Source organism: Myxine glutinosa, unplaced genomic scaffold (genome assembly GCF_964187855.1).
Source record: "Myxine glutinosa unplaced genomic scaffold, kmMyxGlut1.1 SCAFFOLD_826, whole genome shotgun sequence".
Lineage (NCBI taxonomy): Eukaryota > Metazoa > Chordata > Myxini > Myxiniformes > Myxinidae > Myxine > Myxine glutinosa.
Window position 1 is genome coordinate 10,181 of NW_027616921.1, and position 24,909 is coordinate 35,089.

At 34.2% G+C, this 24,909-nt stretch overlaps 1 protein-coding gene across 1 annotated transcript; it reads left to right on the forward strand.

Moving 5' to 3' along the window:
* The first annotated feature begins 688 nt into the window (after positions 1 to 688).
* LOC144889108 (uncharacterized) lies at positions 689 to 12,979 on the forward strand. Its single transcript, XM_078768992.1, has 5 exons — positions 689 to 1,076; positions 1,168 to 1,330; positions 1,454 to 1,603; positions 1,714 to 2,001; positions 12,425 to 12,979. The coding sequence occupies exons 1-5, from the start codon at positions 1,015 to 1,017 to the stop codon at positions 12,977 to 12,979; spliced, it is 1,218 nt and encodes a 405-aa protein (XP_078625118.1). The 5' UTR covers positions 689 to 1,014.
* The last annotated feature ends 11,930 nt before the right edge of the window (positions 12,980 to 24,909 follow it).

Here is a 24,909-nt window from a genome sequence, read left to right on the forward strand (position 1 = left end):
AACACTATCACAAGTGCAAAAAGTGTGTTTTCCACACTAATACAAGTGCAAAAGTGGTTTTGCCACACTAATACAAGTGTAAAAGTGGTTTCCTGCACCAACACATGTGCGAAAAGTGGTTTTTCAACACGAACAAAAGTGCGAAAAGTGGTTTTTCAACACTATCACAAGTGCAAAAAGTGGTTTTTCCACACTAATACAAGTGCAAAAGTGGTTTTTCAACACTAACACAAGTAGGGTAATAATGTTGCTTCTGGGACAGCCCGTTTAACATGGGAAATCCCTATCTAATGTCGTTTACCCCTATTTGGGAAAACACCCCTATTAATCCAAAAGACTCTATGGGCCTTTTGACCTTATGAATCATGAGTCAATTAATCTACTTGGGCTAATACATAATGAATATATTTTAATTAAGCTAGGGATGGGATTGGGTTGGGGGTTGTATATTATTATGACTCACACATACACAAAAGTTTAACCCCAACTTTAGTTGGGGTTTAACTTATGTGTATGTGTGAGGGATAGGGGTTCACAGATCTCTAGTGTGAACCTGTGATCCTTTTGGACCATGAGTCAATTAATCTACTTGGGCTAATACATAATGAATATATTTTAATTGAGCTAGGGATGGGATTCACACATACACACAAGTCCCAACTGGAAAGTTGTGGGATCCTTCTGACCTTATGGACCTTTTAACCTTTTACTCTTAATATCATCTGGTGAATATAACCCACTCAAACATCGACCCTACAAATATTTGTTTATGCGTGGGAAATAATTTAATTCTCCTCCAACTTCCATCACCATACTCAAACCCTTTTAAAATTAATTATTCGCTTTTGAGAAATGACGTTGTTTCACTGACTTGGATAACTTCCCAGAAAGTTTTCATTGTCTTATTTCCTGTTTCCTCGAAATGTTAAAGCTGAGTTCTGTTCCCGAAAATACATTTTGGTCATTATAAAGGTCGTGTTGCCGTGCTGTTTTTATCATTACGAACCGAAGAACATGAGCATCAACATGTCTTATTTCACTCTCTACTCTGATGAAGAATACTCACCAGGACTTTGGTAAGTTTCATTCAGAATTAAACTGGTGATGTGAGCTTTGTATGTGATTAATTTAAATTTATATGACTCATGATATTTTTTTTTATTACAGCAATTCAGGTTTTCAAAATGACCTGGTCTTGGCAGAGTTTCAAGTTGTTCCACAAGAGGTTTACAACGAATTGAACACTGGTTGGAGCGACCTGCCTCACAGATTGAATGAATTCGATGTTTCACCGTTCTTAGAAGATGATCACCATCGGAGTTTGTCTCAGGTAATTAATTATTCATTTCTCTGATTGGTACCATTAAACGCGAGCTGTCATTTATTTATTCATTGTCAATACAATGTATCTTTTAGGAGAAATTATTAACGTTTTTTCTTTCTTTTTTGAAAGAATATAACACCATCAACAGATGACCACAACCACAACCACGGCTTTGAGTGGGATGCTTTTGATTTTCCAAAGAGTGGTTATTTCCCGTCAACATGTGGTACCCTAAATTTTCAACTCGACCACTTGAACACAAAGCTCGATTTTTTAGAGGTATGTATCCCAATATCCTCATATCCTTGTGTATGTGTGTGTGTGTGTGTGTATGTGTGTATGTGTGTGTGTGTAATATTTTCTCTCCCCTCTTGTCCTCTTGTCTTCAGGAAGAGATTCAAAAACTCAACACATCTGCTGTCTTTGACTTGTGCTGGGAACAAATTGATGACTTGTGCTGGGAAGAAGTTGAATGTATAATACCTCAAGGAAAATGTTTTAGTAATATGAAGCTTTTAATGTTTTCACTATTATTTATATATATTTGTTTTGTTTACAATTATTTAATTATTAATTACAAAAAGAGAATAAAGGAGGGAACGGGGAGGTGCACCCCTGCCAAAGACCCTTCACCCCCCTCATCCCACCCCTCCCCTCCCCTTGTGTGTGTGGGGAAGGTGGGGTGGGATGAGGGGGGTGAAGGGTCAAGGGTGGGGGTGCACGGAGGGTGGGGGGATGATGGGTGTGGTCTGTGTGGGCGGGGTCTGTGTGGGCGTGGTCTGTGTGGGTGTGGCTTATGATTTTTATTTATTTAATTTATTTTTTTATTACCACTAATTAAATTAGCTAATCTGGGTGGGGTGAATAGAAATGTTGTTTAATGAATTATTAGCTTTGTTTTTTGTAATTCTTGCGAGTAAAATGAACCCAAGATTTCTTCTCGATTTATATCATTTAATTTGTAAGTCCAAGGGTTTGTAGCCATTACATCAACAATTATAAATAATTCATTAGTCCATTTTTGTGTATAACCTTTCTCAAAATGGCTTTTCCATTTGTATATCCTTACAATATCACCAACTTTGAACTTGGGCTTTCTCAAATTTATCTCCTTTTCATATTCTAATTTTGTAAATGTTTCTGATGGTTTTGATTTTGTTGATGAATGAACTGTATTATTGTAATTATCTACAATATCCTGAATTAAATACACCCATTTTTGAGAACTGAGTTGTGTGAATTTTTTATATAATTTCTCTTTTAAAGTACGATTAAAACGCTCAATAACAACTGCCTTTCCTTCATTAAAGGTGCTGTATAATTTAATACCCTTCCCCTTAAGAAATTTCATGAATATTTTGTTATAGAACTCTGTTCCCTCATCAGTCCATAACTTCTTTGGTTTCCTTTTATCCCGATCAAATATTCGCTTAAAGGCTAACATTAAAGTATCACCCCTTTTATTTTTTAAAGGGACAACCCAGGCAAATCTACTCCTCAAATCAATAACGGTTAAAGCATACCTGTATCCCCTGTCATTATTCAATTCAATTAAATCAGCGGACCATATGTGGTCGGTGTATTTAGAATAAACCTTCCTTCTTTTAAACTTTGTGATTATAGGTTTGTGTAATTCTTCAGCCAAAAGCTCCTCAGTCTTGATGACATCATTAGAGCCTAATAGTTTTTTGAGGAATAACCAAGACCAAGTTTCAATTTAGCATTTATCAAATTTCTCACAATAAACCTATCAACTTTCTCTCTCAACGTTGGATTTTGTATCAAAGACAAATTATACAACATTTCGCTGTCGGCTTTATGTTTTTCAGTCAACGTAGTGGTATCCCCATAAGCAATATCATGCTTCATACACACTTCATCAACCCTATTTGTAGGTTTAGACCAAGGTTTAGGATTGTTAGCCTCATCTAATCTTTTATCCAAGTTTGTTCCTGGACCACAGAAAGAATACCCTGGAAGGTGTAATTCCCCTGGAATTCCAGTTGTTGTAAATTTACTTCCTGACAGAAACTTTTGTATGTCTCCTCCTCTTTTAGGAGAGATGAATTGGCACTTTTTAGAGCCACACACTTGACATATTCCTTTTTGACAAACTCTATTATTTTTAGCTTTAACATAAGAGATATTTTTAGATTTAGTTTTCTTTTTACATTTGAGACAATAACTCATATTTATTTATCAGAAAAATTCCGACAGAGTATCAAAACCTTTTTGGTTTTCAACATATACATTTCAATCTTGATTTTTAAAACATAAAGAATCCTAAGGAATGCCTTCACTCTCTCCTCCATTTATTTACAAATAAAACTAACTAAAGTCAATTACACCGACATCATCAACCACATAATCTTTTCCTTCTTCTTCTTCTTTATCCCCACTTTCTCATTTAAATCTCCTCCCTGAAACTGAAGACATTGACGTCGTTATTCTTGAAAATAATATTTTCATTAGACTTCTCATTTCTTTATTTTCCTCCTCAGTGCGTTGAGTTTGATTTATTTGCTGTAATACCTTCAATCTTTTATTAATCTCACTGATTTCCATCTTTTTATATTTTTCCTCCCTCTCTCTTTGCTCCCTCTCCTCCTTCTCTCTTTTCTCCCTCTCCTCCTCCTTTTTCTCCCTTTCCTCCTTCTCCTTTTTCTCTCTTTTCTCCCTTTCCTCCCTCTCCTCCTCCTTTTTCTCCCTTTCCTCCTTCTCCTTTTTCTCTCTTTCCTCCTTCTCTTCTTTAACTCCTTCCTCATTTATCTTAGCAATTTTTGATATCAATATTTTCACAGCATTCATTCTTTCTTTATTTTCCTCTTCGGTGAGTTGAGATTTATCTTCTTGCTGTAATACATCCACTCTTTTTTGAATCGCTCTGATTTCCATCTCCCTCTCCCCCCTCTCTCTTTGTTCCCTCTCCTCCTTCTCTCTTTTCTCTCTTTTCTCCTTCTCTTCTTCAACTCCTTCCTCATCCCTTGCTACCCTTGAGTTTAAACCCCAAAGAATATTATACATATACTCATCTGGATTTTGAGATATTCTTGTATCTATAATTATTTTTCTCATAATAGGATACCAATAAGATTTGTTGACGATTTCTAAAAGAGTTTTATATTTCATAACTTTGAGAAGTTCATTTTTATTTAATATTTTAAACAAGTCTCTATTTGTGGGTTTAACAATATCAGTATAAGGCCAGTTTTTTATGACAAAATTCCCATGTATATGCTCCAAATCATAAGGTATGTAATACCGAGCACCCTTTTCTTGTAGGTATCCTTGAATACAAAAATTATAATTCTCTTGTAGTCTTCTTCCTGCCATTTATGTATCAGAAATATATGTGAGATTAATATTATGACAGATAATACCACCCCATCTTCCCACTACCAAATCGGTTTGTATTCCTCGGCTTTCTATCCTTATCTCATTACCTTCCTTCTTTGTCATGCGAACCATCGCTATACTATCATATATTTTTATTTTCTTAAAATCACGTATTTGTTGTTTACTAATTGTACTTCCACATAAATCCTTATCTTCACCAAGTGGATAATATTCTTCTTTACGAGACTGATTTAAATCATGTAGGTCTTCTATGTTTATTGAAAAAGACCAATTATACCCTAAATCAGGCATATCATACCCCCATTTATTAATTCGCATATTAACTAAATGTCCTTCTTTATAAAATTTAATTGTAAGCAGGTAGTTAAATTCAATGAGGAAAGGTGTATGGTCAGTATAACCAGGTGTTGTGGTTGTAAATTTTACTTGTTTCACAAAACGTGCTGTTTTCTTTAAAGATATATATTGTGATAAATCACTGAATCTAATCAAGTCATTCGCATCTGTAGGGTTTGGATAATTGATTAATTTATAAGTATTCTTCATATTAATATTTTTACTTACACTATATTTTTGTCGTTCAGCCTGTGCCTTTGTATAATAATTTGATAAATCAATATCCTGAGAGGATTTTCCAAAGATAGAACCATCTTTTCCAACATAGGTCATTTATATTAGATAAAAAATGATATCATAAAAATTTTCATTATTGTTGAGTTGAAATAATACATATAAACATAATTGACCACAACATTTAGAATTAATTTCTTGAACTTGAAATGTTTGATAAACACCATTCTGTAAGAATTGTATTACTTCAACAGGTGGTGGCATACCATAACTATCAAAATAATATTTATCCTGACTATTATGAATACAAACCCAATGAGAACCATTCTGTGTGTCTAAATTCATAATAATATTCTTTGTATTCTTATTTATATGTATTAATTCATCTCTCATACAAATAACCACATTATCAATTTTTAGTGTTTTACAATACTTAGCTAGTTCTATATTTGACGTTGTATTCTTTCCAAATTGTTTAAACCATTTATCCATTTATTTATGAGAAAGATACAATCCATTACCCCGTTTAGTTAGTTTAACACCCGCTTGAGCGATAGAGGAAAGCATATCTCCAACCAACAATCTAGCTTTATCAGGTAGACTTTCAAGTTTTTGAGCAAAATCTACAATTACACCACTTCCACTAATTTGTTTCTCCAACTCCTTGTTATGTCTTTCCAATTATTTTTGAGCTTTTAGTTGTGCCTTCCTTTCGTTAGCAGTTTTTACCGCTGCTGAAATACCACCAGTCAATGCTCCCGCCGCACTTAAACCAGCAAATAAAGGAATTAGAAACGGGAGAAATCCTCCTCTTGACTCGTCTATTGAATATTTCTTTAACATAGGTTTCGTCATTTTAATTTTAAGTGATCCAACATCATTTAGTGTTTTTACTTGTGTGTGTGTGAGTAAAACATCAATTCTTACAGCTCCTTTTCTTTGAATTGTATTAACATTAATAATACAAGGCTTTTGATTTTGAATACAAGATGTTAATTTATTAAGATTGATTTGATTAACATATACCCCAACCATTTATTTATGAGAAAAAACCTATGTGATATTAATCATAACACCATTATCTGTATTAATCTGTAATTCTGTTTCCTCCAAAAGCAAACAATATGCATTAACCTCTTCACTCTCCCCTCTTTCAATGTATAGAGAAGTATCCACTCGATTAGACTTTATAGTTTCCTTTTGAGAACTCAGGTCAATTGCGTAGATTGTATAAAGTTTTTGAAACGCAACCATATCCAAAATAGGATCATTATTACCATTACTTTCACACACCTTTTGGTAGGACTTGTAGGCTTCCGCATAATCATTTTTTTCCCAATCAATTTCCAATCTATCTCGCGGATAAAATGTGCCATCAAGAGAAACCCGAAGTTGTTTCACCTTAGCATTATCACTCAGGGCATTATTCTTATTAGTACCGTCCTCTCCATCTGGTTTTTTAAAAATGAGCCAGAGGTATCGTGGCTTTCCTTGAAGAACACCCAAATTCCAAGTGTAGGTAGTGTGTTCCAGTTTAACGTGTTGACATCTTCTTTTAAGGTATGATACATTTAGCGGTTTCTTTGAGTTAAGTCTTCTATTTAACATCTCTTCCGTTTTAAGATTAGGAGTATATTCACTGATATACCAACACAAATCATTAATAACAAATTTATTATTTTCTCCAAAAGCATTTTCATCCCCAAAAAGCAATCTATTTACATTATCATTCCTTTGTAGTTGAAATCTAATTTTAAGCCCATACAAAACTTTATCATAATCACAAAATCCAAATATACCTTTCAGAGGTACTGCTACGGTAAAACTATTCTCAGCTTTTGCGTCATCATTATACATTGACTTCCTTTGACTATAACCAGGGTCTGCGTTTGTACCCGTTGACATATCAGGAATAAAACCTTCAACAGCTCCCTTACCCATTCTATCACTAAACGAATATAGTGTAAATTTCATCATTTCAGATGTAGCAGAGACATAATCAACCGCTTCAACCTCTTGTGTTCCAATATACAGGCGGACACTGTCAAACATTTTCCAGAAGAAATCATTTACGAGTGTAGCATTAGTATTATTCGCAGCCTTAGTGAATTTAAATTTACACAGCAAGAAACTATCAGCTATATTCAAGTAAGTTTGTTGATTATTTATTTCAAAACTTTTTGTTCCGTTTGAATTCCAGTCTGTTCCTGTTATAGCATTTACCTTAAAATAGTCTTCCTTTTTAGTGGAGTTTGAAATGATAATCGTATCATCCAAATCATAGATACTATCAATCGCTTCCATACTTGTATTTATATAGCATTAAAATTGTTGAAACCCTGACCCAAGTATTTTAATGATTTTTTGTCGTTCTTGTGAAGATAGTTGAGTTTTACCTTTTTTACCTTCGCAAAAGCGGAAGGTTATGTTTTGATCGCTGTGTATTTATTTGTATGTCTGTGTGTGTGTATGTTAATCGCATAACTCAAAAAGTATTCAACCGAATTGCATGAAATTTGGTGGGATGATTGGTTATTATACGGGACACATTTGATTAGATTTTGGGAAACAGATTTGCTCAAATTCTGACTATTTTTAACTCGATCGTATTTCACTCAAAGTTATGAGCGACTGAAGAAGAAGATGTCCATCCAGGACGTCATCACTATAACGCGATCTCCCGCGATCATTTCAACCTCAAAAAAAATTATAATTGCAGATTTGACAATAGATGAGGCATATTAACAAACGAATGAAACAGATTTGCTCAAATTCTGACTATTTTTAACTCGATCGTATTTCACTCAAAGTTATGCGCGACTGAAGAAGAAGATGTCCATCCAGGACGTCATCACTATAACGCAATCTCCCGCGATCATTTCAACCTCAAAAAAAATTATAATTGCAGATTTGTCAAGAGATGAGGCATATTAACAAACGAATGAAACAGATTTGCTCAAATTCTGACTATTTTTAACTCGATCGTATTTCACTCAAAGTTATGAGCGACTGAAGAAGAGGATGTCCATCCAAGACGTCATCACTATAACGCGATCTCCCGCAATCATTTCAACCTCAAATGAAATTCAAATTGCAGATTTGTCAATCGGGGAGGCATATTAACAGACGAATGAAACAGATTTGCTCAAATTCTGATTTTTAAAAATCGATCGCATTTCACATAAAGTTTCACATCGCATACACTCCCATGCCAAGTACAGAACAGTAGCTGCGGCGAAGGTATGCGCTCTACCGAGTGCCCGTTCTAGTTTATTTCTTTGATTGCTTGTAATTTATGAGACTCCTTTTGAGCATCTTTTATACTCTTTATAGCACCCGCAACGGAGCCCACGGCAGAAGCAGTTGAACCAATTAGGTCTTTATGTTTAAGGATGGTTGAACCAATACCCATTAGAGTATCAATTATCCCATCTCCTTTATTTCGAAATTGATGACCTACACCTCGTTGTCTCTTAGGTTTATAGTATCCTCTACCCACATACCTTGTATAGTCTGGTGAAAGGAACATGCCCTCCCCTGTAATTATTTTATATTTTCCCAACTCGTGTTTTCTCACAATAACCATTATTTATTTATTGAAAAACTTCACGTAGGTGAATTCTGATGGATATAATTTCATCATTAAAGGATATCATACGATTATCTTGGTCGGTTATCCTAAAATTTACTCTGTATATGGTTTTTCCTGACACAGGTAAATAGACAAGATTTTTTGGTTCCATATTAAATTTATAACCAATCGGGGTTGAGTATGCACTGAATGAAAATATTGTATTTGTTCTTATTCCATCGTTATAAGCACCATCAATCAAATCACAATGAATTAATACTGAATTTATACCGGAGGATATTTGGATAACATTATCACTGTAAAACGTCCCGTTATTTTCAATCTTTTTTGAAGAGAAACCCAATAGCTCTCTAAACGAATTTTCAATCGTGAAATCAACTTTATAATTATTTTTAAGTTTAATAGTTGATTTTGAAGTGTGTTTTTGAATATCTATTACAATATTTTTTGGTTCATCACCTTTTTCTTTCATAAGGCGAGAGACTTCTGAAGATATTTGAGAAATCTCGTAAGCTCCAGGTGAAACGGTTATAGTTTTATATCCACTTCCTGGATTATAACTAAACTTGTTGTTTTTCTCTGTGATATTAAACAAGGTATTATAAGTTTCCATCGACAATAAAGATGCCTCATATGAGGTAAGGGGGTCAAGTTGTAGTGGGTAAGGGAATGAAGCTGTGTAATCGCTCGTTGTGAAATTAAAACTAAGAATTGTGCTTCTCATCTTATTTAATATCTAATAAAATATCTTTGTATTGACATTTATTAATTATTTTCATATTCATCAACTGATCTAAAATGGCTGAGGATTCATTAAAACAATTGTTGTTTCCAGCCTTCTTACTACCTAACAACAATAATAGCCTATTAACTAATTGTGATGGGTCATTTGGAAGAAAACTAACACCCGAACCAAGCTTACTTAAAGCATCAATAATATGTTTCTCCTTCTCATTCTTCTTACTTTTACCAGCAACAGAAACTCCATAATCAAGTGCATTTAACAACTCAATATATACCCTATCTTCCTCTCTTTCCATATCAAGTGGTTCCTCAAAATATTTTGAACCGCTGAATCCGGGGTTTGTTAGAAGAAACATTAATCTTGGAGTTAATTTAACATTTGGTTGAGTAGAACTCAAGAACATCAATTCATCATTAAATATCAATACCTTTTCTTCCACAAGATGAAACACTGCTGGTTCTTCTGTTGGAATGAGACCTGCTCTGGTTTTTGAACCCGCCGAATATTCATTGTTTTGAAGAGCTTCCACAACATAATTAGGGGGTTGATTTACCTCCTCAAGTTTCCGAAATAATCCCTCGTCATCATATTCTAATTCACCAAGTTCTTGTTTTGTTATCTGACTAAAATCTTTGAGCATTTGAAGTTTTTTCGGAGTAAATTCTACTGTGGGAACTGTAGGTGAGTGTTGAGTTTTCAAAAGTGGTTTAAAGAATTTCTCTTGTTTTCTTTCAAAGGCTTCTTCACCAGTTAGTTTCTGTCTCCGTTTCTTCTTTATCTCTTCCTGTTGTTTAACAACTTTTGAAACTAATTGTTGATGTTCCTTAAACTTTCTTTCTCTTTCTTCAGTATTCATTTTCTGTATTTATTTATTGAAAAATATCATTTAGTATCTCATCTTGTTTCACAACAATATATTTATATTTTCCAATCGTGTGTTTCATATAATTTTCAAATTCTTTTTTACTACATAACGTAGAGCAATTATCTCTCCAAAAATTATTTACATCTATTGAATTTAACTTAAATAAAATAAAAGCATTGTTTCTTATTGAGCGTCGAGGGAGTTGAAAATATGACTGACTAAGATAAATACAATTACAAGAAGAATGTCTCCCTCTTGTATAGTAGCTGTCCATTACTGTTTGGTTTCTCTCATTAACACAATCATCAAAGATGACGAGGTTCTTTTTTGATTTATCTAAATCTTGAGGTGAAGGTATATCATCCGTATTATCACTGAGAATACAAGTTATGGGTTTTGGTTTCGATTTTGATTTCTGTGTATCACAAAATAATTGTATTATATCTTCAATATTATAATCATTTAGTTTGTTTTGAAGTTTAAATAAACCGATAATGTCTTCCTTTTTAAGACCTGCATTAAAACCCTGTGAGAGTAGTTGATACTCGGGTTGAAAACTTGACTTTGTAAAAATTATTAAATTATCATAATCTAAAAAATTAGGACCAAGGAGCATCTTTAAAAGTAAACAGGTTTTCCCACATCCGCTTGAACCAACTATTAGACATCTCAATGAATTTGGAATGTTTTTATGGTTATTAAATTTTATCTTATTTTCCCAAACGGGTAAAAAATCATTCATTTATATATTTGGAAAACAAGTCATCCAACTTTTTTTGAGCTATTTTAGAAACTCTATATTTTATCCTGAGTTCTGGTTTAATTTCAAAATAATTCATTATTTTATTTATGTAGTATCTTGTATTAACATTTCCATTAAAATTATTTTGAATAATAAATATCATTAAACCCTTATACATTTCCTCAATACAAAGAGTCTCTTTCCTTGTAAGAAATGGTGTATTATCACCATAATGCTTAACATTCATCTCTCTTATTAATCTTGTAAAGTAATTCATTTTTGGTTCTAATTTAAAAGAGTTATATGTTTTTTTATATTTCTTATTATCATTAATTAGAATATAATCACAGAATAAACATTGTTTATATGAATCCTCATCATTAAGCCCTATTCTATCACAAGCCGGACAATTCTCTAATTTATCATATGGAGAGTCTGGAAATTCTAAATATCCTTCAGAACTTATCATATTTATATAGTAAATTTTTACTTAAACTAAACGCAAGTTTATTCATTAATAAATACAATGTTTCACAACACAAAAGACCAATTTCAATCTATTACCGAAGGTTCTATTGATTGTGTCAAAGATGTAAAGTTGAACAAAGATAAATATGGTAATTTTTGGGTTTATCCCGAATTAAATGATAATATTAGTCCATCAATTATGTTTAAAGGCCGCGGATTTTCTATTCCAGCTAAAAAATCGATAAAAGTCCATTTGGATCATGTCTCCCCCCTTCTAATGGCTATTTATGAAAAGATTGGTGAAAAATTGGACACCACTTCTTTGGAACTTAATGATAAGACCATCAACTCAAGTAAAGGAGATGTATGTATATTTTTTAATAAAACAGATATTGATGTTAATAATAAAATCATAACCGGGGAGATGACATTTAGGTCAATTATAATTAAAGATTATTTGAAGATAACTTTTAATGTAAAAAATATTATTATCCAAAAGGATATTGAAAGAAAAATTATTGGGCTCGATGGAAATGTAATTTAGTTTAAGTAAAGTTTTCATATATAAATGGTGCGAACAATCCAAGACACAATTGAATCTCTTAGCGGAGTTCTTTGTAATCATGGAAAAACTGACTCCCTACTTGATTACCGCATTGAAGATGAATCAATAGATTCGTTTAGTTGGAATAATGGTAGAATTAAATTTAGGATGAGGAATAATAAATTAATCAGTGTTGATTCAATAATTAATTGATCAGCTTAAAAAGGTTTATGATTTGCTTGAAGATGAAGAAAAAGAATATAGTGAAACAACATTCTATAAAAAATTTGCTCCCGAGTTTTATAGACGAGATATTGAGAATGCTGTTGATTTTGAAAAAATACTCCCATATGTTAACTTGAATACTATGAAAATTTGTTGTGATTTTGAGGGTGAAATGAAAATAGATTATCTTTGCAAAAGACATAATGGAAGAAGAGTTATCTTTGGGTTTAAATTATTAAGTGTTTTTAAAAAATATGACTCTGAAGAAGAATGCCCATCAATAATTGAAGATTCATCTGACTCAGAGGATTCATCTAACTCTGAAGATTCGGATGACTCTGAAGATTCGGATGACTCTGAAGATTCTGATCATAATCGAGATGGAATGCCACCAAGATATACTAAGCTTGATAATGATCTTTTTAAATTAACAATGGAAATATTAAATCCAGATCAATTAACAGTTCTTAATGAAAAAATAAATAAACTAATTTTGGATACAATAAACTCTTTGTTGCCCTATAAATATGAGTCAATACAGCAGTGAAGATTTTACTATTTCATTGAACTTGGATGATGGTGATGATAGTATTTCATTGAACACAGATGATAGTTATGATACTAATAGTTTGTGCTCAAATGATAGTTATGAGAGTAGCTTTATTGATGACTCTGAGTATGATTCTGATAGCTTATACTCAAATGATGAATATGAGTCAAGCTTTATTGATGATGACACAACGAGTGATTTCTCAAGCTTCCTTGAATCTCAAAGTTCTGAGTCAGATTAAAAGTTGGCTTGGTGCCAAATGTGCGTGGCTTTAAGGAAAGATTCATAGTTAAATGAGTGTTAAAATCTCACAAGATTGTTCACCTATAAATATGGTTTATTGTGATACTTGCGAGAAGGAAGTAAAATATTATAAACAACATATTCTCACCGCAAAACATACATACAACATTCTAAATCAATTATCACCATTTCCTAAGAACAAAAAAAATTGTATTCACTGTAATAGAGATATCCTAAAGAAGGGGTTCAAAGCCCATCTTAAAACAAACAAACACTTGTCAAATTTAATCACTATTAAAAATACTGATGGAGCATTCAAAGGACATATCAGGATTCGAATCTTTAAATTCAAATCTCCTACACCAGAGTCTATAGTTGAAGCTGTAGAAATAGTTAAACCTGCTGTTCAAACGTTGATTGAAAAAACACTAAAAGAAATGAAACCACTTAAATTTTATATGGGAATAAAATTTGAAATGACAAGGGATACAGGAGAAATATTTAAACCATACATGAGAACAGAGCCACACTTTATTTCTTCATATCAAGATTTTAAAACATCAGGAGTCTATGGTGAACTTATTAAACAAGAGGAAAGTGTGGGTAATTCACTCGTAGGAAGTGGATTCACTATAGGAGAAATTATTTACATAGACATTCATATTCTTAAATCAGATCCTCTAAAAGCTTCTTCTTACATTGATTTACCCAGTGTTATCAAAAATAGAAAAGCAGTTATCAATATCAAAAATAAAGACAATAAATGTTTTCTCTGGTCTATTTTAGCACACTTACATCCTCCACATTTTCATGATGAAAGAGTATCTCATTATAAAAAATATGAGAATACATTAAATATGAAAGATCTAAAGTTTCCAATGACTTTAAATGACATTCCTAAATTTGAAAAGATGAATAATTTATCAGTTAATGTTTATGGTCTAACAGAAACAAACAACATTCAGGTTTTAAAGCTTTCTGGCAATTGTAAACAAACTCATATTAATCTTCTATATTTTAATTCAGACGAAAATTCACATTATACATACATTAAAAATATTGCTAAATTAATAAAACCACAAGTCTGTAAGAGAACAAATAAAATATATATTTGTTTGCGTTGTCTTAACTTCTTCAATTCACAAGAAAGATTAGATAAACATTCAAATTATTGTGGCGAACATAAATCAACGGTAATCAACATGCCTAAAGAAGGCTCAAAGATCACATTCAAAGATGAAAAGAAAAAGATTAAACATCCATTTGTTATATATGCTGATTTTGAAAGTATTTTAGAAAAAATTGATACTGCTTCTCCAGATCCAAAAGAATCATACACAAATAAATATCAAAAACATACTCCTTGCGGTTTTTGTTATTATATCAAATCATCCGTTGGTGATAAATATAACAAGTTAGAGATGTATAGAGGCTCAAATACCCCAGAGGAGTTTGTGAAACGACTAGAAAAAGACTGTGTTCGATTAACCAAGATAATGAGAGAAACCAATAAACCAATGTCCTTAACAAGTAAAGAAAAAAGGGAATTTATAAAAAACAATGTCTGTCATATTTGTGAGGAGAAAATTGGTAAAGGTCTAAAGGTTAGAGACCATTGTCATCTCACTGGTAAATATAGAGGTCCGGCTCATCAAAGTTGTAATATTAATTATCAACTCCCCTCTTTCATTCCTGTCTTTCTTCATAACAACGCTCATTATGATACACATCTATTTATCAAGGAACTCTCAAAGACTTCTGGAAGTATCTCAGCAATTCCAAACACGGATCAGAAATACATTTCATTCACAAAAACAATTCACACATCTCCTATTACTCATATCAGATTTCTTGATACATTTAAATTCATGGCAAGTCCATTGGTTAACTTGGTTCAAAATCTAAAAGAGTTTCCATGTCTTTCAGAGTATTTTTTAGATAAAGATTTTCTAACACAAAAGGGAATTTACCCCTATGACTATATGGACTCATTTGAGAGATTCAATGAAACACAACTTCCTTCAAAAGAAAATTTCTATAACAAATTAAACAACAGTAATATATCTGATAAAGATTATGTACACGCACAAAATGTTTGGGAAAAATATAACATCAAGAATCTTGGCGAGTATCATGATTTGTATCTCAAAACTGATGTCCTTTTATTGGCCGATGTATTTGAAGCCTTTAGATCTGTTTGTCGCACTGGATATGGATTGGATCCTGCTCACTACTACACAGCACCTGGATTGGCCTGGAGTGCGATGTTGAAAATGACAAAACAAGATTTGGATTTGATAACCGATGTTGATATGCTTTTGATGATTGAAAAGGCAAAGAGAGGAGGAATTTCACAAGTCTGTTCAAAGAGATACGCAAAAGCAAATAACAAATATCTTCCAAATTATGAATCAACGAAAGAGAGTTCTTACTTGATGTACTATGACGCAAACAACCTGTATGGCTGGGCAATGTCTCAGGCTCTTCCTTATGGAAAACTTAGATGGGTAAAGGAAAAAGATTACAAAAAGGTTTTACAAGATGTATGTATCTCTACACAAAAAGAATTGGATGATTCAAAGGTTGGTTATTATTTTGAAATTGATTTAAAATATCCAGAGGAACTCCATAACCTACACAAAGATCTCCCATTTGCTTGTGAGAAAGAAAGTCCAAAGAAGGAGTGGTTAAGTGATTATCAGCGATCATTTAATATAGGTGAATCAACAGAAAAATTACTTACTACATTATATAACAAGAAAAATTATGTTCTACACCAAAGAAATTTGCGACAATATTTATCAAAAGGTCTAAGAGTAGAGAAGATCCATAGGGTTCTAAAGTTCAATCAAAGTCATTGGTTAAGGGGGTACATTGATTTCAATACACAAAGAAGAACAGAGTCAAAAACCGATTTTGAGAAAGACTTTTATAAATTGATGAATAATGCGGTCTTTGGTAAGACCATGGAGAATGTGAGGAAAAGACAAAATATCAGACTATCAACATCTTGGGAACAAGCATCAAAATTAATTAATAGACCGAGTTTTACTAGAGCTGAGGTCTTTACTGAGAACTTTTGTGCGATCCATTTGGTTAAAGAGAGTATTGAAATGAACAAACCTATTTATATTGGAACAACAATTCTTGATTTATCAAAGTCATTAATGTATGATTACTTTTATAATAACTTGAGGAAGAAATATCAAAATGATGTTAATCTACTTTATATGGATACAGATAGTTTTATTTTGCAAATTAATACTGATGATGTTTATTCAGACATGAAAAAGGACATTAATATCTATGACACTAGTAATTACAGCCCAGAGAGTGAGTTGTTCTCCTCCAAAAATAAAAAGGTGATTGGAAAGTTTAAGGATGAATTAGGAGGAAATGTCATGAGTGAATTTGTGGGATTGAGGTCTAAGGCTTATGCTTATAAATATATTGTGAATAACGTTGAAAAAACTGATAAGAAGTTAAAAGGCATAAAGAAAAATGTCATAAAAGAAACAATAAACTTTAAGGATTATTATAACTGTTTAACAACAAAGAAAGAAGAGTTTAGAAAGATTAATGGAATAAGAAGTTATAAACATCAATTATATTCAGAAGAGATGAATAAGAAAGCATTGGGGGCTTTTGATGATAAGAGGTTTATTTTAGAAAATGGAATTGATAGTCTCCCTTATGGATATATAAGTATATAAGTGATAAGATATACATAAGTGATAAGTTAATGGGGTTAGGGATTTTAAGGGCTACCGCCTCCTTTTTTACTATTATATAAATGATAGAACCAAGTACCAACCAGACTAAAGAGTGGAGGTGTAATCAACCTTGGTATATAAATGGTAAACATAACGAATGTGAAAAATATCAAATAGGTATAATTGAAAAGGCAACTGGTAAAAAAGTTCACAAAACAAATAAGAGAATTAATTTAAATACCGGTGAATTGGGTAAAAAAGCTGGAAATATTTTTGAGTGGACGGAAAACTTTGATGGTTGTCAGGAAAATATATACTTTAATTTAAAAATGGTATGTGGCACTGGAGGCGCTCAAACAAGAACATTGAGGGAGGTTTACCATTTTATCTTAGCTCAGTTAAAATATCTTAATAAAGAACCAAACTCAAACATATTTTTTGTTAATGTATTAGACGGTGAGGAGAGTTGTAGGAGAATTAAATTATTTCCCACGCATAAACAAATATTTGTAGGGTCGATGTTTGAGTGGGTTATATTCACCAGAGTAAAAGGTTAAAAGGTCCATAAGGTCAGAAGGATCCCACAACTTTCCAGTTGGGACTTGTGTGTATGTGTGAATCCCATCCCTAGCTCAATTAAAATATATTCATTATGTATTAGCCCAAGTAGATTAATTGACTCATGGTCCAAAAGGATCACAGGTTCACACTAGAGATCTGTGAACCCCTATCCCTCACACATACACATAAGTTAAACCCCAACTAAAGTTGGGGTTAAACTTTTGTGTATGTGTGAGTCATAATAATATACAACCCCCAACCCAATCCCATCCCTAGCTTAATTAAAATATATTCATTATGTATTAGCCCAAGTAGATTAATTGACTCATGATTCATAAGGTCAAAAGGCCCATAGAGTCTTTTGGATTAATAGGGGTGTTTTCCCAAATAGGGGTAAACGACATTAGATAGGGATTTCCCATGTTAAACGAGGTGTCCCAGAAGCAACATTATTACCCTACTGATAGTGTTGAAAAACCACTTTTGCACTTGTGTTAGTGTTGCAAAACCACTTTTCGCACTTGTGTTAGTGTTGAAAAACCACTTTTCGCATTTGTGATAGTGTTGAAAAACCACTTTTCGCACTTGTGTTGGTGCAGGAAACCACTTTTGCACTTGTATTAGTGTGGAAAAAACACTTTTTGCACTTGTGATAGTGTTGAAAAACCACTTTTCGCACTTGTGATAGTGTTGAAAAACCACTTTTCGCACTTGTGTTAGTGTTGAAAAACCACTTTTCGCACTTGTGTTGGTGCAGGAAACCACTTTTGCACTTGTATTAGTGTGGAAAAAACACTTTTCGCACTTGTGTTATTGTTGAAAAACCACTTTTCGCACTTGTGTTCGTGCTGGAAAACCACTTTTCGCACTTGTGTTGGTGTAGGAAACCACTTTTCGCACTTGTATTAGTGTGGAAAAAACACTTTTTGCACTTGTGATAGTGTTGAAAAACCACTTTTCGCACTTGTGTTAGTGTTGAAAAACCACTTTTCGCACTTGTGGTAGTGTTGAAAAACCACTTTTCGCACTTATGTTGGTGCAGGAAACCACTTTTGCACTTGTATTAGTGTGGAAAAAACACTTTTCGCACTTGTGTTAATGTTGAAAAACTACTTTTCGCACTTGTGTTAGTGTTGAAAAACCACTTTTCGCACTTGTGTTGGTGTGGAAAAACCACTTTTCGCACTTGTGTTGGTGCAGGAAACCACTTTTGCACTTGTATTAGTGTGGAAAAACCACTTTTCGCACTTGTGTTAGTGTTGAAAACCACTTATCACACATGTGTTAGTATTGCAAAACCACTTTTCGCACTTGTGCTGGCATTGAAAACCACTTGTCTCACATGTGTTGTGTTGCAAAACCACTTTTCGCACTTGTGCTGGCATTGAAAACCACTCTCCGCACTTGTATTAGTGTTGCAAAAACCAATTTCCACACTTCTGCTGCCGTTGAAAACCACTTTCAGCTCTCTTGCTTGTGTTGAAAACCACTTTTCGCACATGGCTTAGAATTGCAAAACCATTTTCCGCGCTCGTGCTGGTATTGAAAACCACTTATCACACTTGTGTTCATGTTGCAAACCACTTTCCGCACTCATGTTACTGTTGTAAACCATTATTCACATTTGTGTAAGTGTTGCAGAAACCATTTTCCACACTTATGCTGGTGTTGAAAACCACTTTCAGCACTCGTGCTTGTGTTGAAAACCACTTTTTGCACTTGTGTTAGTGTTGAAAAACCACTTTTCGCACTTGTGTTAGTGTTGAAAAACCACTTTTCGCACTTGTGTTGGTGCAGGAAACCACTTTTGCCCTTGTATTAGTGTGGAAAAAACACTTTTCGCACTTGTGTTAGTGTTGAAAAACCACTTTTCGCACTTGTGATAGTGTTGAAAAACCACTTTTCGCACTTGTGTTGGTGCAGGAAACCACTTTTGCACTTGTATTAGTGTGGAAAAAACACTTTTTGCACTTGTGATAGTGTTGAAAAACCACTTTTCGCACTTGTGATAGTGTTGAAAAACCACTTTTCGCGCTTGTGTTAGTGTTGAAAAACCACTTTTCGCACTTGTGTTGGTGCAGGAAACCACTTTTGCACTTGTATTAGTGTGGAAAAAACACTTTTCGCACTTGTGTTAGTGTTGAAAAACCACTTTTCGCACTTGTGTTCGTGTTGGAAAACCACTTTTCGCACTTGTGTTGGTGTAGGAAACCACTTTTGCACTTGTATTAGTGTGGAAAAAACACTTTTTGCACTTGTGATAGTGTTGAAAAACCACTTTTCGCACTTGTGTTAGTGTTGAAAAACCACTTTTCGCACTTGTGTTGGTGCAGGAAACCACTTTTGCACTTGTATTAGTGTGGAAAATACACTTTTTGCACTTGTGACAGTGTTGAAAAACCACTTTTCGCACTTGTGTTAGTGTTGAAAAACCACTTTTCGCACTTGTGTTGGTGCAGGAAACCACTTTTGCACTTGTATTAGTGTGGAAAAACCACTTTTCGCACTTGTGTTAGTGTTGAAAAACCACTTTTCGCACTTGTGTTAGTGTTGAAAAACCACTTTTCGCACTTGTGTTAGAGTTGAAAAACCACTTTTGCACTTGTATTAGTGTGGAAAAACCACTTTTCGCACTTGTGTTAGTGTTGAAAAACCACTTTTCGCACTTGTGTTGGTGCAGGAAACCACTTTTGCACTTGTATTAGTGTGGAAAAAACACTTTTTGCACTTTTGATAGTGTTGAAAAACCACTTTTCGCACTTGTGTTAGTGTTGAAAACCACTTTTCGCACTTGTGTTAGTGTTGAAAAACCACTTTTCGCACTTGTGTTAGTGTTGAAAAACCACTTTTCGCACTTGTGTTGGTGCAGGAAACCACTTTTGCACTTGTATTAGTGTGGAAAAACCACTTTTCGCACTTGTGTTAGTGTTGAAAAACCACTTTTCGCACTTGTGTTAGTGTTGAAAAACCACTTTTCGCACTTGTGTTAGAGTTGAAAAACCACTTTTGCACTTGTATTAGTGTGGAAAAACCACTTTTCGCACTTGTGTTAGTGTTGAAAAACCACATTTCGCACTTGTGTTGGTGCAGGAAACCACTTTTGCACTTGTATTAGTGTGGAAAAAACACTTTTTGCACTTGTGATAGTGTTGAAAAACCACTTTTCGCACTTATGTTAGTGTTGAAAAACCACTTTTCGCACTTGTGTTAGTGTTGAAAAACCACTTTTCGCACTTGTGTTAGTGTTGAAAAACCACTTTTTGCACTTGTGTTGGTGCAGGAAACCACTTTTGCACTTGTATTAGTGTGGAAAAAACCACTTTTCGCACTTGTGTTAGTGTTGAAAAACCACTTTTCGCACTTGTGTTGGTGCAGGAAACCACTTTTGCACTTGTATTAGTGTGGAAAAAACACTTTTCGCACATGTGTTAGTGTTGAAAAACCACTTTTCGCACTTGTGTTAGTGTTGAAAAAACACTTTTCGCACTTGTGTTAGTGTTGAAAAACCACTTTTCGCACTTGTGTTGGTGCAGGAAACCACTTTTGCACTTGTATTAGTGTGGAAAAAACACTTTTTGCACTTGTGATAGTGTTGAAAAACCACTTTTCGCACTTGTGTTGGTGCAGGAAACCACTTTTGCACTTGTATTAGTGTGGAAAAAACACTTTTTGCACTTGTGATAGTGTTGAAAAACCACTTTTCGCACTTGTGTTAGTGTTGAAAAACCACTTTTCGCACTTGTGTTAGTGTTGAAAAACCACTTTTCGCACTTGTGTTAGTGTTGAAAAACCACTTTTTGCACTTGTGTTGGTGCAGGAAACCACTTTTGCACTTGTATTAGTGTGGAAAAACCACTTTTCGCACTTGTGTTCGTGTTGAAAAACCACTTTTCGCACTTGTGTTGGTGCAGGAAACCACTTTTGCACTTGTATTAGTGTGGAAAAAACACTTTTTGCACTTGCGTTAGTGTTGAAAAACCTCTTTTCGCACTTGTGTTAGTGTTGAAAAACCACTTTTCGCACTTGTGTTAGTGTTGAAAAACCACTTTTCGCACTTGTGTTAGTGTTGAAAAACCACTTTTCGCACTTGTGTTGGTGCAGGAAACCACTTTTGCACTTGTGTTAGTGTTGAAAAACCACTTTTTGCACTTGTGTTAGTGTTGAAAAACCACTTTTCGCACTTGTGGTAGTGTTGAAAAACCACTTTTCGCACTTGTGTTGGTGCAGGAAACCACTTTTGCACTTGTATTAGTGTGGAAAAAACACTTTTCGCACTTGTGTTAGTGTTGAAAAACCACTATTAGTGTGGAAAAAACACTTTTCGCACATGTGTTAGTGTTGAAAAACCACTTTTCGCACTTGTGTTAGTGTTGAAAAAACACTTTTCGCACTTGTGTTAGTGTTGAAAAACCACTTTTCGCACTTGTGTTGGTGCAGGAAACCACTTTTGCACTTGTATTAGTGTGGAAAAAACACTTTTTGCACTTGTGATAGTGTTGAAAAACCACTTTTCGCACTTGTGTTAGTGTTGAAAAACCACTTTTCGCACTTGTGTTAGTGTTGAAAACCCACTTTTCGCACTTGTGTTGGTGCAGGAAACCACTTTTGCACTTGTATTAGTGTGGAAAAAACACTTTTTGCACTTGTGATAGTGTTGAAAAACCACTTTTCACACTTGTGTTAGTGTTGAAAAACCACTTTTCGCACTTGTGTTAGTGTTGAAAAACCACTTATCGCACTTATGTTGGTGCAGGAAACCACTTTTGCACTTGTATTAGTGTGGAAAAAACACTTTTCGCACTTGTGTTAATGTTGAAAAACCACTTTTCGCACTTGTGATAGTATTGAAAAACCACTTTTCGCACTTGTGTTGTGTTGAAAAACCACTTTTCGCACTTGTGTTGGTGCAGGAAACCACTTTTGCACTTGTATTAGTGTGGAAAAAACACTTTTTGCACTTGTGACAGTGTTGAAAAACCACTTTTCGCACTTGTGTTAGTGTTGAAAAACCACTTTTCGCACTTGTGTTGGTGCAGGAAACCACTTTTGCTCTTGTATTAGTGTGGAAAAAACACTTTTCGCACATGTGTTAGTGTTGTAAAACCACTTTTCGCACTTGTGTTGGTGCAGGAAACCACTTTTGCACTTGTGTTAGTGTTGAAAAACCACTTTTTGCACTTGTGTTAGTGTTGAAAAACCACTTTTCGCACTTGTGTTAGTGTTGAAAAACCACTTTTTGCACTTGTGTTGGTGCAGGAAACCACTTTTGCACTTGTATTAGTGTGGAAAAACCACTTTTCGCACTTGTGTTAGTGTTGAAAAACCACTTTTCGCACTTGTGTTGGTGCAGGAAACCACTTTTGCATTTGTATTAGTGTGGAAAAAACACTTTTCGCACATGTGTTAGTGTTGAAAAACCACTTTTCGCACTTGTGTTAGTGTTGAAAAAACACTTTTCGCACTTGTGTTAGTGTTGAAAAACCACTTTTCGCACTTGTGTTGGTGCAGGAAACCACTTTTGCACTTGTATTAGTGTGGAAAAAACACTTTTTGCACTTGTGATAGTGTTGAAAAACCACTTTTCGCACTTGTGTTAGTGTTGAAAAACCACTTTTCGCACTTGTGTTAGTGTTGAAAACCCACTTTTCGCACTTGTGTTGGTGCAGGAAACCACTTTTGCACTTGTATTAGTGTGGAAAAAACACTTTTTGCACTTGTGATAGTGTTGAAAAACCACTTTTCACACTTGTGTTAGTGTTGAAAAACCACTTTTCGCACTTGTGTTAGTGTTGAAAAACCACTTTTCGCACTTATGTTGGTGCAGGAAACCACTTTTGCACTTGTATTAGTGTGGAAAAAACACTTTTCGCACTTGTGTTAATGTTGAAAAACCACTTTTCGCACTTGTGATAGTATTGAAAAACCACTTTTCGCACTTGTGTTGTGTTGAAAAACCACTTTTCGCACTTGTGTTGGTGCAGGAAACCACTTTTGCACTTGTATTAGTGTGGAAAATAACACTTTTTGCACTTGTGACAGTGTTGAAAAACCACTTTTCGCACTTGTGTTAGTGTTGAAAAACCACTTTTCGCACTTGTGTTGGTGCAGGAAACCACTTTTGCTCTTGTATTAGTGTGGAAAAACCACTTTTCGCACTTGTGTTAGTGTTGAAAAACCACTTTTCGCACTTGTGTTAGTGTTGAAAAACCACTTTTCGCACTTGTGTTAGTGTTGAAAAACCACTTTTCGCACTTGTGGTAGTGTTGAAAAACCACTTTTCGCACTTGTGTTGGTGCAGGAAACCACTTTTGCACTTGTATTAGTGTGGAAAAAACACTTTTTGCACTTGTGATAGTGTTGAAAAACCACTTTTGCACTTGTGTTAGTGTTGCAAAACCACTTTTCGCACTTGTGTTAGTGTTGAAAAACCACTTTTCGCATTTGTGATAGTGTTGAAAAACCACTTTTCGCACTTGTGTTGGTGCAGGAAACCACTTTTGCACTTGTATTAGTGTGGAAAAAACACTTTTTGCACTTGTGATAGTGTTGAAAAACCACTTTTGCACTTGTGTTAGTGTTGCAAAACCACTTTTCGCACTTGTGTTAGTGTTGAAAAACCACTTTTCGCATTTGTGATAGTGTTGAAAAACCACTTTTCGCACTTGTGTTGGTGCAGGAAACCACTTTTGCACTTGTATTAGTGTGGAAAAACCACTTTTCGCACTTGTGTTAGTGTTGAAAAACCACTTTTCGCACTTGTGTTGGTGCAGGAAACCACTTTTGCACTTGTATTAGTGTGGAAAAAACACTTTTTGCACTTGCGTTAGTGTTGAAAAACCACTTTTCGCACTTGTGTTAGTGTTGAAAAACCACTTTTCGCACTTGTGTTAGTGTTGAAAAACCACTTTTCGCACTTGTGTTAGTGTTGAAAAACCACTTTTCGCACTTGTGTTGGTGCAGGAAACCACTTTTGCACTTGTGTTAGTGTTGAAAAACCACTTTTTGCACTTGTGTTAGTGTTGAAATACCACTTTTCGCACTTGTGGTAGTGTTGAAAAACCACTTTTCGCACTTGTGTTGGTGCAGGAAACCACTTTTGCACTTGTATTAGTGTGGAAAAAACACTTTTTGCACTTGTGATAGTGTTGAAAAACCACTTTTGCACTTGTGTTAGTGTTGCAAAACCACTTTTCGCACTTGTGTTAGTGTTGAAAAACCACTTTTCGCATTTGTGATAGTGTTGAAAAACCACTTTTCGCACTTGTGTTGGTGCAGAAAACCACTTTTGCACTTGTATTAGTGTGGAAAAAACACTTTTTGCACTTGTAATAGTGTTGAAAAACCACTTTTCGCACTTGTGATAGTGTTGAAAAACCACTTTTCGCACTTGTGTTAGTGTTGAAAAACCAC

What these genes read in the sequence shown, in the direction of transcription:
- LOC144889108 (XM_078768992.1), top strand. Translation starts at nt 1,015, where the DNA reads ATGAGCATCAACATGTCTTATTTCACTCTCTACTCTGATGAAGAATAC. An exon ending in CAAAGCTCGATTTTTTAGAG is followed by an intron (nt 1,604 to 1,713) that starts GTATGTATCCCA and finishes TCTTGTCTTCAG; the next exon opens with GAAGAGATTCAAAAACTCAA. An exon ending in CCCTTGTGTGTGTGGGGAAG is followed by an intron (nt 2,002 to 12,424) that starts GTGGGGTGGGAT and finishes TTAATTGATCAG; the next exon opens with CTTAAAAAGGTTTATGATTT.